At 40.7% G+C, this 14578-nt stretch overlaps 1 protein-coding gene across 1 annotated transcript in view; it reads left to right on the top strand.

Moving 5' to 3' along the window:
* ero1a (endoplasmic reticulum oxidoreductase 1 alpha) overlaps positions 1 to 14578 on the top strand; it is a 28302-nt gene that overhangs the window by 1975 nt on the left and 11749 nt on the right. Inside the window, exons 2-3 of the mRNA XM_082955603.1 lie at positions 14130 to 14249; positions 14339 to 14422. Coding sequence (XP_082811729.1) covers positions 14130 to 14249; positions 14339 to 14422 — 204 coding nt within the window. The remainder of the gene's footprint in view (positions 1 to 14129; positions 14250 to 14338; positions 14423 to 14578) is intronic.

The following is a 14578-nucleotide window of genomic DNA, read 5'->3' as shown; positions in this document are numbered from 1 at the left end:
ATAGATACAAAACTCCTTTATGCAATCGCTATGTCCGATTTTAAAATAGCTTTTCAGTGAAAGCACATTTTGCAATATTCTGAGTAGATAGCTCGCCATCACGGGCTAGCTATTTTGACACCCACCAAGTTTAGCCCTCACCAAACTCAGATTTACTATAAGAAAAATGTAATTACCTTTGCTGTTCTTCGTCAGAATGCACTCCCAGGACTTCTACTTCAATAACAAATGTTGGTTTGGTTCCAAATAATCCATAGTTATATCCAAATAGCTGCGTTTTGTTGTGCGTTCAAGACACTATCCGAAGGGTGACGCGCCCGGCGCGTTTCGTGACAAAAAAATTCAAAATATTCCATTACCGTACTTCGAAGCATGTCAAACACTGTTTAAAATCAATTTTTATGCGATTTTTCTCGTAAAAAAGCGATAATATTCCGACCGGGAAACCCTGTTTTCGTTCAAAGACGAAAAAATAAAAACATGGTGTCGGCTTGTGCACGCGCCCCCAGTCTCATTGTTCTTAGATCGACCACTATCCAAATGCGCTACTGTTTTTCAGCCATGGCCTGCAAAGTCATCATTCCCCGTTCTGCCGCCTTCTGAGAGCCTATGGGAGCCGTAGGAAGTGTCACGTTACAGCAGAGATCCTCAGTTTTCAATAAAGAGACTGTAGAAGGCCAAGAAATGGTCATTGTAAATAATAATTTGTTCTTAACTTGTTATGGATAGGGGGCAGTATTTTCACGGCCGGATAAAAAAACGTACCAGATTTAATCTGGTTACTACTCCTGCCCAGAAACTAGAATATGCATATAATTAGTAGATTTGGATAGAAAATACTCTAAAGTTTCTAAAACTGTTTGAATGGTGTCTGTGAGTATAACAGAACTCATATGGCAGGCCAAAACCTGAGAAGATTCCATGCAGGAAGTGACCTGTCTGACAATTTGTTGTCCTTCTGTTACATCTCTATCGAAATTACAGCAGCTGTGCTGTTACGTGACACTTTCTAAGGCTTCCATTGGCTCTCTAAAGCCGCCAGAAAGTGGAATGGGGTGTCTGCTGTCTCTGGGCAAAGTATAGGAGCAGAGTTTGTAAGTGGTCAGCCTGGGGACAGTGAGACTGGAGATGCGCGGTCACGAGAACTCGCCATGTTTTTCTTTCTCTCTTTGAATGAATACAACGTTGCCCGGTTGGAATATTATCGCTATTTTACGAGAAAAATAGCATAAAAATCTATTTTAAACAGCGTTTGACATGCTTCTAAGTACGGTAATGGAATATTTTGACATTTTTTGTCACGAAATGCGCTCGCGCGTTACCTTTCAGATAGTGACCTGTACGCACGAACAAAACGGAGGTATTTGGATATAACTATGGATTATTTGGAACCAAAACAACATTTGTTGTTGAAGTAGAAGTCCTTGGAGTGCATTCTGACGAAGAACAGCAAAGGTAATCCAATTTTTCTAATAGTAATTCTGAGTTTAGGTGACCCCGAAGTTGGCGGATGTCAAAATAGCTAGCCGTGATGGCCAAGCTATGTACTCAGAATATTGCAAAATGTGCTTTCGCCGAAAAGCTATTTTAAAATCAGACATAGCGATTGCATAAAGGAGTTCTGTATCTATAATTCTTAAAATTATTGTTCTGTATTTTGTGAACGTTTATCATGAGTAATTTAGTAAATTCACCGGAAGTTTTCGGTGGGTATGCTAGTTCTGAACATCACATGCTAAGGTAAAAAGCTGTTTTTTGATATAAATATGAACTTGAATGATAAGAAACATGCTTGTTAATCTATACCACATTGTCCGATTTCAAGGAGGCTTTACAGCTGATGAAGCAACAACAGATTATGTTAGGAGAGTGCATAGACGCAAATAGTCGCACGGCCATTTTCCGAGCAAGCATACAGTGGGGGAAAAAAGTATTTTATTCCCTGCTGATTTTGTACGTTTGCCCACTGATAAAGAAAGGATCAGTCAATAATTTTAATTGTAGGTTTATTTGAACAGTGAGAGACAGAATAACAACAAAAATATCCAGAAAAACGCATGTCAAAAATGTCAGAAATTGATTTGCATTTTAATGAGGGAAATAAGTATTTGACCCCCCTCAATCAGAAAGATTTCTGGCTCCCAGGTGTCTTTTATACAGGTAACGAGCTGAGATTAGGAACACACTCTTAAAGGGAGTGCTCCTAACCGCAGCATGTTACCTGTAAAAAAGACACATGTCCACAGAAGCAATCAATCAATCAGATTCCAAACTCTCCACCATGGCCAAGACCAAAGAGCTCTCCAAGAATGTCAGGGACAAGATTGTAGACCTACACAAGGCTGGAATGGGCTACAAGACCATCGCCAAGCAGCTTGGTGAGAAGGTGACAACATTTGGTGTGATTATTCGCAAATGGAAGAAACATAAAAGAACTGTCAATATCCCTTGGCCTGGGGCTCCATGCAAGATCTCACCTCGTGGGGTTGCAATGATCATGAGAACGGTGAGGAATCAGCCCAGAACTACACGGGAGGATCTTGTCAATGATCTCAAGGCAGCTGGGACCATTGTCACCAAGAAAACTATTGGTAACACACTACGCTGTGAAGGACTGAAATCCTGCAGCGCCCGCAAGGTCCCCCTGCTCAAGAATACATATACATGCCCGACTGAAGTTTGCCAATGAACATCTGAATGACTCAGAGGACAACTGGGGAAAGTGTTGTGGTTAGATGAGACCAAAATGGAGCTCTTTGGCATCAACTTAACTCGCCATGTTTGGAGGAGGAGGAATGCTGCCTATGACCCCAAGAACACCATCTCCACCGTCAAACATGGAGTTGGAAACATTATGCTTTGGGGGTGTTTTTCTGCTAAGGGGACAGGACAACTTCACCGCATCATTTGACGGGGCCATGTACTGTCAAATCTTGGGTGAGAACCTCCTTCCCTCAGCCAGGGCATTGAAAATGGGTCGTGGATGGGTATTCCAGCATGACAATGACCCAAAACACACGGCCAAGGCAACAAAGGAGTAGCTCAAGTAGAAGCACATTAAGGTCCTGGAGTGGCCTAGCCAGTCTCCAGACCTTAATCCCATAGAAAATCTGTGGAGGGAGCTGAAGGTTCGAGTTGTCAAAGGTCAGCCTCGAAACCTTAATGACTTGGAGAAGATCTGCAAAGAGGAGTGGGACAAAATCCCTCCTGAGATGTGTGCAAACCTGGTGGCCAACTACAAGAAACGTCTGACCTCTGTGATTGCCAACAAGGGTTTTGCCATCAAGTACTAAGTCATGTTTTGCAGAGTGGTCAAATACTTATTTCCCTCATTAAAATGGAAATCATTTTTGACATGCATTTTCTGGATTTTTGTTGTTGTTATTCTGTCTCTCACTGTTCAAATAAACCTACCATTAAAATTATAGACTGATCATTTCTTTGTAAGTGGGAAAACATACAAAATCAGCAGGGGATCAAATACTTTTTTCCTTCACTGTATGCTTGCTTGGAAAATGGCTGTGTGATTATTTGTGTCTATGTACTCTCCTAACATAATCTGTTTTGCTTTCGCTGTAAAGCCTTTTTGAAATCGGACAATGTGGTTAGATTAACAAGAGTCTTATCTTTAAAATGGTGTAAAATAGTTGATTGTTTGAGAAAATTGAATTGTGGTATTTTAGTTGGTTTTGTATTTCGCGCCGTGCGATGCCATTGGCTGTTGGCTAGGGGTTCCGCTAGCGTAACATCTGTCCTCAACAGGTTAAAGTAACTAACTTTGGCCTTCTGGATAGCCTGAGTGCACTAATTTCTCATTTGCCTGAACGATAGCCAGTCAGTTTGAGTATACATTAGAGGTCGACCGATTATGATTTTTCAACGCCGATACCGTTTATGGAGGACCAAATAAAGCCGATACTGATTAATCTGCCGACTTATTTATATATATTTGTAATAATGACAAAACAATACTGAATGAACAATGAACACTTTTATTTTAACTTAATACTGTATAATACATCAATAAAATCAATTTAGTCTCAAATATATAATGAAACGTTCAATTTGGTTTAAATAATGCAAAAACAAAGTGTTGGAGAAGAAAGTAAAAGTGCAATATATGCCATGTAAAAAAGCTAACATTTAAGTTCCTTGCTCAGAACATGAGAACATATGAAAGCTGGTGGTTCCTTTTAACATGAGTCTTCAATATTCCCAGGTAAGAAGTTTTAGGTTGTAGTTATTATAGGGCTATTTCTCTCTATACCATTTGTATTTCATATACCTTTTGACTATTGGATGTTCTAATAGGTACTTTAGTATTGCCAGCCTAATCTCGGGAGTTGATAGGCTTGAAGTCAAACAGTGCAATGCTTGAAGCATTGCGAAGAGCTGCTGGCAAACGCAGGAAAGTGCTGTTTGAATGAATGCTTACGAGCCTGCTGCTGCCTACCACCGCTCAGTCAGACTGCGCTATCAAATCATAGACTTAATTATAATATAATAACACACAGAAATACGATCCTTAGGTCATTAATATGGTCGAATCCGGAAACTAACATTTCGAAAAACAAAACGTATATTCTTTCAGTAAAATACGGAACCATTCCATATTTTATCTAACGGGTGGCATACATAAGTCTAAATATTGCTGTTACATTGCACAACCTTCAATGTTATGTCATAATTATGTAAAATTCTGGCAAATTAGTTCGCAACGAGCCAGGCGGCCCAAACTGTTGCATATACCCTGACTCTGCATGCAATGAACGCAAGAGAAGTGACACAATTTGCCTAGTTAATATTGCCTGCTAACATGAATTTCTTTTAACTAAATATGCAGGTTTAAAAAAAGATACTTCTGTGTATTGATTTTAAGAAAGGCATTGATGTTTAGGTGCATTCGTGCAACGATTTTGCTTTTTTCGCAAATGTGCTTTTGTTAAATCATCCCCGGTTTGGCGAAGTTGGCTGTTTTTGTTAGGAAGAAATGGTCTTCACACAGTTCGCAACGAGCCAGGCGGCCCAAACTGCTGCATATACCCTGACTCTGTTGCACAGAACGCAAGAGAGTGACACAATTTCCCTAGTTAAAAGAAATTCATGTTAGCAGGCAATATTAACTAAATATACAGGTTTAAAAATTCATGTTAGCAGGCAATATTAACTAAATATACAGGTTTAAAAATATATACTTGTGTATTGATTTTAAGAAAGGCGTTGATGTTTATGGTTAGGTACACATTGGTGCAACGACGGTGCTTTTTTCGCGAATGCGCTTGTTAAATCACCCGTTTGGCGAAGTAGGCTGTGATTCAATGATAAATTAACAGGCACCGCATCGATTATATGCAACGCAGGACAAGCTAGATAAACTAGTAATATCATCAACCATGTGTAGTTAACTAGTGATTATGTTAAGATTGATAGTTTTTTTATAAGAGAAGTTTAATGCTAGCTAGCAACTTACCTTGGCTTCTTGCTGCCCTCGTGAAACAGTTAGTCAGCCTGCCACGCAGTCTCCTCGTGGAGTGCGATGTAATCGGCCATAATCGGTGTCCAAAAATACCGATTGTTCTGAAAACTTGAAATCAGCCCTAATTAATCGGCCATTCCGATTAATCGGTCGACCTCTAGTATACGTGTGCCAAGCCTTTTGCCAAATTCAATTCTTGAGGTGGAGTAACTCTGCAAGATCACGGTCGAACCAGGGGCTGAACCTGTTTTTAATTCTCATTTTCTTTACGGGGCATGTTTGTTAACAATACCACTGAAAATATCAAAAAAGAAAGTCCAAGCGTCTTCGACAGAGGGGATCAAGCTGATTCTATACCAATTTACAGAGGCCAGTTCAGGAAGGAAGGCTTGCTCATTAAAGTTTTTTATTAAGCGTCTATGACAAATCAGGACAGGTCGTTTCACTGATCAGCCATTACGAACACAGGCTGTAAAACTGTGATCACTAAGGTCATTACAGAAAACACCAGATTGATACCTATCAGGATTATTTGTGAGGATAACATCGAGGAGAGTAGCCTTTTCTGGGTGTTGGGAGTCATATCTTGTGGGCTTGGTGATAATCTGAGAAAGATTTAAGGATTCCCATTGCTTTCGCACTTGGTCAGGAGGTTTAAGCACGTCCCAGTTTAGGTCACCTAGCAGGACAAATTCAGACTTAGTGTAAGAGGCCAAGAGAGTGCTTAGGGTACAGGCCGGTGCTGATGGAGGATGATAGCACCCAGCAACAGTCAACAAAGAGCTATTTTGAAAGTTTAATGCTTAAAACCAGCTAATCAAATTGTTTGGGGACAGACTTGGTGGAGACAACCGAGCACTAAAGATTGCCACTCCCCCACCTTTGGAAGATCTGTCTTGCTGAATAAAGGTTATAACCAGAAAGGTTACCATCAGTATTTAAAACACTCTTTCTTAACCACATCTCAGTAATGACCAACACATCTGGATTGGAGCTGTGAACCCACACTTACAATTGATCCATTTTAGGTAATAAGCTTCTAGTGTTTAATGTGCAAAAAATCCAGACTTTTACGAGAGCAGAAATCACTGAAGCAGATGTCAGAATTGGGGCTAGCAACAGTAGATGGGCCAGGGTGTACATGCACATTTCCAGATATCATCAACAGTAATACAATCAAGGCATGGAATAGTACAGGTATAGCTCTGCAGTGTTGATTTATGACATCTGAATGTGCAAAAGATGGCAACAAGATCATATTGTACAGCAATTTCATCAGGTAACATGAATACAAAGCTGGCGAGAGGTGGTTAGAATAGGATGGGAGGCCAACAGTATGTGTAACCAATAGAGAGTCAGAGTCCCAAGTGTGGGAACAAACAGTCGGTGAAGTAAAAGTTTCCAAAAATATAAATAGTAAAATGATGTACAGATACCCCGTAAAAATACTGTAAAGTACTACTGAATTACTTTTGACCACTGCCCAAATGCCTTCACACCAGTACATTAGCATACTTTATATACTGTTACACACACACTTATCACATAGTATTTCATACATGCTGAAAGTTAAGGCCATGCAACCTGAGTTGAAACCTGAGTGAGGTGCACATGTACAGTACATAAACAGATGCATGCGCCATATATTTATGTGGTGGATACTTGATAGTCACATTATATTGTTGTGGTATGTCACAAAATCATGTTACGACCACACATCAATATTCATTTTATATATCAATATATTGCTAAGTGGATGGGTCTCTACAGAAGGTGTAAACGGTACAGCCAAATGGTTTCTGGCATAGTAGCAAAATCAGAAATAGATAGTGTTAAAATAATATACAGTATGTACAAGAACAACATCAATAAGGATATCAGTGATAGACAAGGTAAACTCAGCAAAAAAAGAAACGTCCTCTCACTGTCAACTGCGTTTATTTTCAGCAAACTTAACATGTGTAAATATTTGAATGAACATAAGATTCAACAACTGAGACATAAACTGAACAAGTTCAACAGATGGCGACTAACAGAAATTGAATAATGTGTCCCTGAACAAAGGGGGAGTCAAAATCAAAACTAACAGTCAGTATCTGTTGTGGCCACCAGCTGCATTGAGTTCTGCAGTGCATCTCCTCCTCATGGACTGCACCAGATTTGCCAGTTCTTGTTGTGAGATGTTACCCCACTCTTCCACCAAGGCACCTGCAAGTTCCCGGACATTTCTGGGGGGAATGGCCCTAGCCCTCACTCTCCGATCCAACAGGTCCCAGATGTGCTCAATGGGATTGAGATACGGGCTCTTCGCTGGCCATGGCAGAACACTAACATTCCTGTCTTGCAGGAAATCACACACAGAACGAGCAGTATGGCTGGTGGCATTGACATGCGGGAGGGAGCAGGATGGGGGGGTGCTTCCCTGTATCGCACAGTGTTGAGATTGCCTGCAATGAGAACAAGCTCAGTCCGATGATGCTGTGACACACCGCCCCAGACCATGAAGGATCCACCACATCCAAATCGATCCCGCTCCAGAGTACAGGCCTCGGTGTAACGCTCATTCCTTCGACGATAAACGCAAATCCGACCATCACCCCTGGTGAGACAAAACCGTGACTCGTCAGTGAAGAGCCAGTCCTGTCTGGTCCAGCAACGGTGGGTTTGTGCCCATAGGCGGCATTGTTGCCGGTGATGTCTGGTGAGGACATGCCTTATAGCAGGCCTACAAGCCCTCAGTCCAGCCTGTCTCAGCCTATTGCGGACAGTCTGAGCACTGATGGAGGGATTGTGCGTTCCTGGTGTAACTCGGGCAGTTGTTGTTGCCATCCTGTACCTGTCCCGCATGTGTGATGTTCGGATGTACCGATCCTGTGCAGGTGTTGTTACACGTGGTCTGCCACTGCGAGGATGATCAGCTGTCCGTCCTGTCTCCCTGTAGCGCTGTCTTAGGCATCTCACAGTACGGACATTGCAATTTATTGCCCTGGCCACATCTGCAGTACTCTTGCCTCCTTGCAGCATCCCTAAGGTACGTTCACGCAGATGAGCAGGGACCCTGGGCATCTTTCTTTTGGTGTTTTTCAGAGTCAGTAGAAAGGCTTCTTTAGTGTCCTAAGTTTTCATAACTGTGACATGAATTGCCTACCGTCTGTAAGTTGTTAGTGTCTTAACAACTGTTCCACAGGTGCATGTTCATTAATTGTTTATGGTTCATTGAACAAGCATGGGAAACAGTGTTTTTAAACCGTTTACAATGAAGATCTGTGAAGTTATTTGGATTTTAAAAAATTATCTTTGAAAGACAGGGTCCTGAAAAAGGGAGATTAATTTTTTTGCTGAGTTTAGTTATATGCATACAATCGGGGTAAAATGGCTGAGCAGCAGGATAATAAATACATATAAATAGTATCAGCAACGTATGGCGTGTGTGTGTTAGTGTCACGCCCTGGCCATAGAGAGGGTTTTGTTCTCTATTTTGGTTAGGCCAGGGTGTGACTAGGGTGGGCGTTCTATGTTCCGTTTTCTATGTTTTGTGTATTTCTTTGTTTTGGCCGGGTATGGCTCTCAATCAGGGACAGCTGTCTATCGTTGTCTCTGATTGGGAGCCATACTTAGGTAGCCTTTTTCCCACAGGGTTTTTGTGGGTAGTTGTTTTCTGTCTTGTGTGTTCACCTGACAGAGCTGTTGCGTTTTTGTTCCACTTTGTTTTTGATTCAGTGTTCAGAAATAATAAACATCATGAACACGTACCATGCTGCACCTTGGTCCTCTCCTTGCAACAACCGTTACAGTTAGGGGAGAGTCATTTGAATAGAGGCACTGCAGATAGTGCTGATGACTGGTCCGTTTGAACCACGCATGAACAAGGGAATCTATATTCGGAGAGCCTGTTTCTGTCCTGCCCTTGACTTTGGTGCAGGGTATGTGATGTCCATAGCCTCTTCGTCGCAAAACTCCCTCATCTTCTCAAAAAGATAAGTTTGTCTAGCTGTGTCCAGTCCAGGTGGTGCTTGTACAGGTAGACCATCTATGGGAGGAAGGATATCAGCATTGCGCAGCAGCTGAAACCTGGTCCTGACAGTTCTGAACGCTTCTTGGCGATAACACCAGGCTGCAGCGCATCGAAGCTGACATTACAACATCAATTCACCTCCCATGTTTAGATAAGAACAATAACCTCATGCAATGAAAATGATTTTGACCTGAATTGCTGGTACTGCTTAAACTGTGGCAGCGGCCTGAAGTACGGAGTCAGGTGTTATACCGTCTGTAAGACCACGTGTAACAAGTCATAGCTTTCCACCAGCACCGTAGCATCCTCCAGTCCAGCCAGCTGTGGGATGTTGACCCCTGTCACAGTGCTGCCCTTCACAACACCAGCAATCTCAGACGACGTGCTGCTTGATGAGGCCGAAGCACTAGTCGGGGGCAAACTTGGTATGGCCTGTGATCAGGAAGTCAAAGTCCAGACTGGTGGAGTTTGTGCATGATCCGCCAGGCTCAATATCCGAGCACAAACCTGTTCTTGTTTTGGCCACTGCAATTATCACAATTCAGGTCCAGACTTGTTTCCCCAACTCCATAGTTGGTGAAGAAATGGTGCATGTAGTTGCTTTGCTTGCTTGGGCCAGCTCTCTTTTTGATGGGAGGCATTAGACCATTCTCCTTGTATGACTGCTGGAGGAGAGTCAGGCGTGTTCTACTGATGTTGAAAGACAAATTCCAGATACAAGTATTTTTGCATTATTATACAATAGATGCGAAATGGCATTCTGAGATAACATCACTAATGTTACATACACATAAATGAATGTTAGCTAGCAAGCCAGCCATCTAACGTTAGCTAGCTCACAGCAAGCTTTAACTTGGGATCTTTTTTTAGACATGTAACATTAGCTGTGGCAGCTAAAAAAATGAACTATAATCCCAATCCATAAAGTAATGTTACTAGCAATACAAACCGATTGTCATAGCTAAAGTTAGCCAAATAAATTAGGTTCAATGTTAACGTTAGCTAGCTAACATTAGGCTATAACAAGTAATGTGAAATGGCATTCTGAGAAAACATCACTAACATTACACACTTAATATACGTAAATTAATGTTAGCTAGCCATCTAACCTCAGCTGACGTTAGCTAGCTAACAGCAAGCTTTAACTTGGGGTCTTTTTGTTTTGACATGTCACGTTAGCTAGCTAAAAAATGAACTATAATCCCAATCCATAGAGTAACGTTACTAGCAATACAAACCGATTGTCATGGTTAACCAAATAAATTAGGTTCAATGTTAGCTAGCAAGCCAGCTATCGAACTCCAGCTGGCTAGCTAACAGCAAGCCTTAAAACCTCTCTAGGACATATGGGACAGTAGCGTCCCACCTCGCCAACAGCCAGTGAAATAGCAGGGCGCCAAATTCAAAACAACAAAAATCTCATAATTCAAATTTCTCACACATACAAGTATTATACATCATTTTAAAGATAATCTTCTCGTTAAGCCAACCACATTGTCCGATTTCAAAGAGGCTTTACGGCGAAAGCATAGCATTAGATTATGTTAGGACAACGCCTAGAAAAGAAAAACGACACAGCCATTTTCCAAGCAAGGAGAGGCATCACAAAAACCAGAAATACAGCTAAAATGAATCACTAACCTTTGATGATCTTCATCAGATTGCACTCATAGGACTTCATGTTACACAATACATGTATGTTTTGCTCGATAAAGTTCATATTTATATAAAAAAAAAAACATTTTACGTGTAATGTTCAGAAATGTTTTGCCTCCAAAACTTCCGGTGAATGAGCACATCAATTTACAGAAATACTCATCATAAACTTTGACAAAAAAAACAAGTGTTATGCACAGAATTATAGATAAACTTCTCCTTAATGCAACTGTGTCAGATTTCAAAAAAGCTTTTCGGCAGAAGCAAACTTTGCAATAATCTGAGTACAGCGCTCAGATATCAAAACAAGCCATACAGATACCCGCCATTTTGGAGTCAACAGAAGTCACAAATAACATTATAAATATTCACTTACCTTTGATGATCTTCATCAGAATGCACTCCCAGGAATCCCAGTTCCACTATAAATGTTCGTTTTGTTCGATAAAGTTCATATTTATGTCCAAATACCTCCATTTTGTTCACGCGTTTAGTCCAGCACTCCAAATTCATTAAGCGCGTGAGTTTAGTCCAAACGAAAAGTCAAAATAGTTCCATTACAGTTCGTAGAAACATGTCAAACGATGTATAGAATCAATCTTTAGGATGTTTTTATCATAAATCTGCAATAATATTCCAACCGGACATTTCCATTGTCTTTAGAATTGAAAGGAAAGGCAGCTCGCTCTCACGGCCGCGCGCATGTTTGAGCTCGTGCCAATTTTCCAGACACATGACTGAATCAGCTCTTATTCTCTTCCCATTCACAGTAGAAGCCTGAAACAAGGTTCTAAAGACTGTTGACATGTAGTGGAAGCCTTAGGAAGTGCAAAATGACCCCACCAACACTGTGTATTAGATAGGGAATCACTTGAAAAACTACAAACCTCAGATTTCCCACTTCCTGGTTGGATTTTTCTCAGGTTTTTGCCTGCCATATGAGTTCTGTTATACTCACAGACATTATTCAAACTGTTTTAGAAACCTCAGTGTTTTCTATCCAAATCTACTAATTATATGCATATTCTAGCTTTTGTGTCTGAGTAGGAGGCATTTTACTTTGGGCATGTTTTTCATCCAAGCTACTCAATACTGCCCCCCTTTCCTCAAAAAGTTAACTCGCCATGAAAACAACATTCTGACAAAATTAGAAACGTATACTATCTGAAATTGTAGCTAGATTCGTACCCGTATACATGGATGAAAGCTTCACAGCAGACTGCAACCCCTTTCATTAAATAAGACGTCCTGTGTCATTTTCATTTAGTTTGCACTGCTTGTTTGGCCCGTTGTGTTCCACTGATTTCAAAACTCGGTCAACTTCTTCCGTGACAACAACAGCACTGTTGATCGCCGTTTCTTCCCCATCACCGTCATCAGAAGACTCTCTACAATGTCTTCTTCAATTAAAATGTTTTGACCTAAATCAGGGATTTCCTCATTGTCTGATTCATTTTCTGAGTCAGAGAGAGTCAGCATGGCATGATCGTCCTCCAAAAAGTAGTTCATCACAACTTTATCCAACTGACCTTTGTCGATAGCGCCTGATAAATTCAGGGCCGCAATGTAATTGAGAGCAGTAGCAACATATTTGCAGTTCTCCATGGCTAACATTATATCTTTAGAAAAAACTGCAGTAGAAAAGATTATCTACACATAACGAGCAGCTCATTTTATAGACACAAGATGCTACATCGCAGAACAATCTGAAACTCATCTCTCGGCATGTCCAGCCCACTCATTATCTCAGCCAATCATGGCTAACAGGAAGGTTCCTGACTTTTTCTTTGGCTAAACCAACAAGGCTCGTAATTGAAACAACTTTATTCGTATTTACAGATGGCATAAAAGTTTGTTATTAAGGAACATGAAAGTTCACATGTTCAAGAAGGCATTTCTGCCAAAAAACACATTTTGATAAAACAATATTTTTTACTTTGAAATGGCTCTCCTGTGAAGTCATGACTTGTGACATACGCCTATTTTCCCGAATCGGGTCACATTTGTTTGACTGGGATGGGCAACTGATCAATCAAGAGTTAAAGGAAAACTCCACCCAAAAAACAATATTGCATCATATGATGTTGCATTTTGCAAAATACAGAATAAGATGATGATTTCTGTATTTTGAAACTTAAATATCTTGAAAACTTTATTGCTGATAAGCTAAACATTTCCGGACTATGTCAACAATGGACTAATGAAACAAATGCCAAAATATCATTTTGGGGTAGAATTTTCCTTTGAAATTGTAGAATACACAAGGTGCAATTTTTTAAAATGTGGTTGTGCATCAGCAGTTTTTCCTCTTGCTAGGTTAGTCACTCAATTACCCCATGTCAGGCAAAATGTTTTTAGATTTGATAAATTAGTCTAGCCAGCTATCTAAACTTGTAGTAATCATGATCGAATTACTGACTAGGAGGGCCCCCATTGCTTTTGTTAGTCACTCTCGCTCAGATATATAAAAATGCAAACATTTCTCTCCACCCTATGGCAAAATGTGTAAAATTTCAGAAATTAGCTTTAAAACAGAAACATTTTATCTGCGCCCCATGACAAAATGAGTAGAATTGCATGAAATTAGTTAGAAAATTGCTAAATCTTCTCTGGCAAAATGTATAGTATTGTAGCAAACTTGTTTTAAAAGTACAATATTTTCTATACACCCCATGGCCCCAAAGAATGTATCCGCTGTCAAGAGGGGGGCCTCTAAAATATTTTTCTCGCAAGGTGGGAGCCTCCCCCCTAACAAAATTTCACATAGGGCCCCCAAAAGGATGGGAACAGCTCTGACAGAATGTATGGGTATGCAGACCAGCGAGCCACTGCGGCCCCTCATAAGTTCCGATCAAAGTTTGTTCATCCCTGGTTTACAACTATCATGTTTACATCATGGACTGGCAGTAGTCTATGAATTATAGGCCCTACAGTTGAAGTAGGCGTACAGTTTATGAAGTACACTTTCTTTTGTTACCACAGGTGACCGGTAGCTTGGATGACTGCGCTTGTGATGTGGAGACAATTGATGCCTTCAACAATGAGCGACTCTTCCCCAAACTTCAGAAGCTGCTTGAGTCCGACTATTTCAGGTTTTATAAGGCAAGTCAGACTTCTCACACCTGTCATTTCATGTGTCCCAACTACAGTATATCATGATAAAATCTCTAAATCTCTATGACGTTCTTTAGGTGAACCTGAATAAGCTATGTCCATTCTGGACAGACAATGGCCTCTGTGGGCAAAAGAACTGTGCAGTGATACCATGTACACCAGTGAGTATCTTTCTAACGTTGGCCTACCTCTGTCACTGATCAAATAAGGATTCATATAAGTTGAGTGCATAGCAATAGCAATAGAACGGATCTACTGCTTATTAGACTTGCTTTCAATGAGAATGACGGCTCTATAACTCACATTTATATATATAT

Source organism: Salmo salar, chromosome 09 (assembly GCF_965601325.2).
Source record: "Salmo salar chromosome 09, fSalSal1, whole genome shotgun sequence".
In the NCBI taxonomy this organism is placed as follows: domain Eukaryota; kingdom Metazoa; phylum Chordata; class Actinopteri; order Salmoniformes; family Salmonidae; genus Salmo; species Salmo salar.
This window is presented reverse-complemented; position numbering and strand designations above follow the sequence as displayed.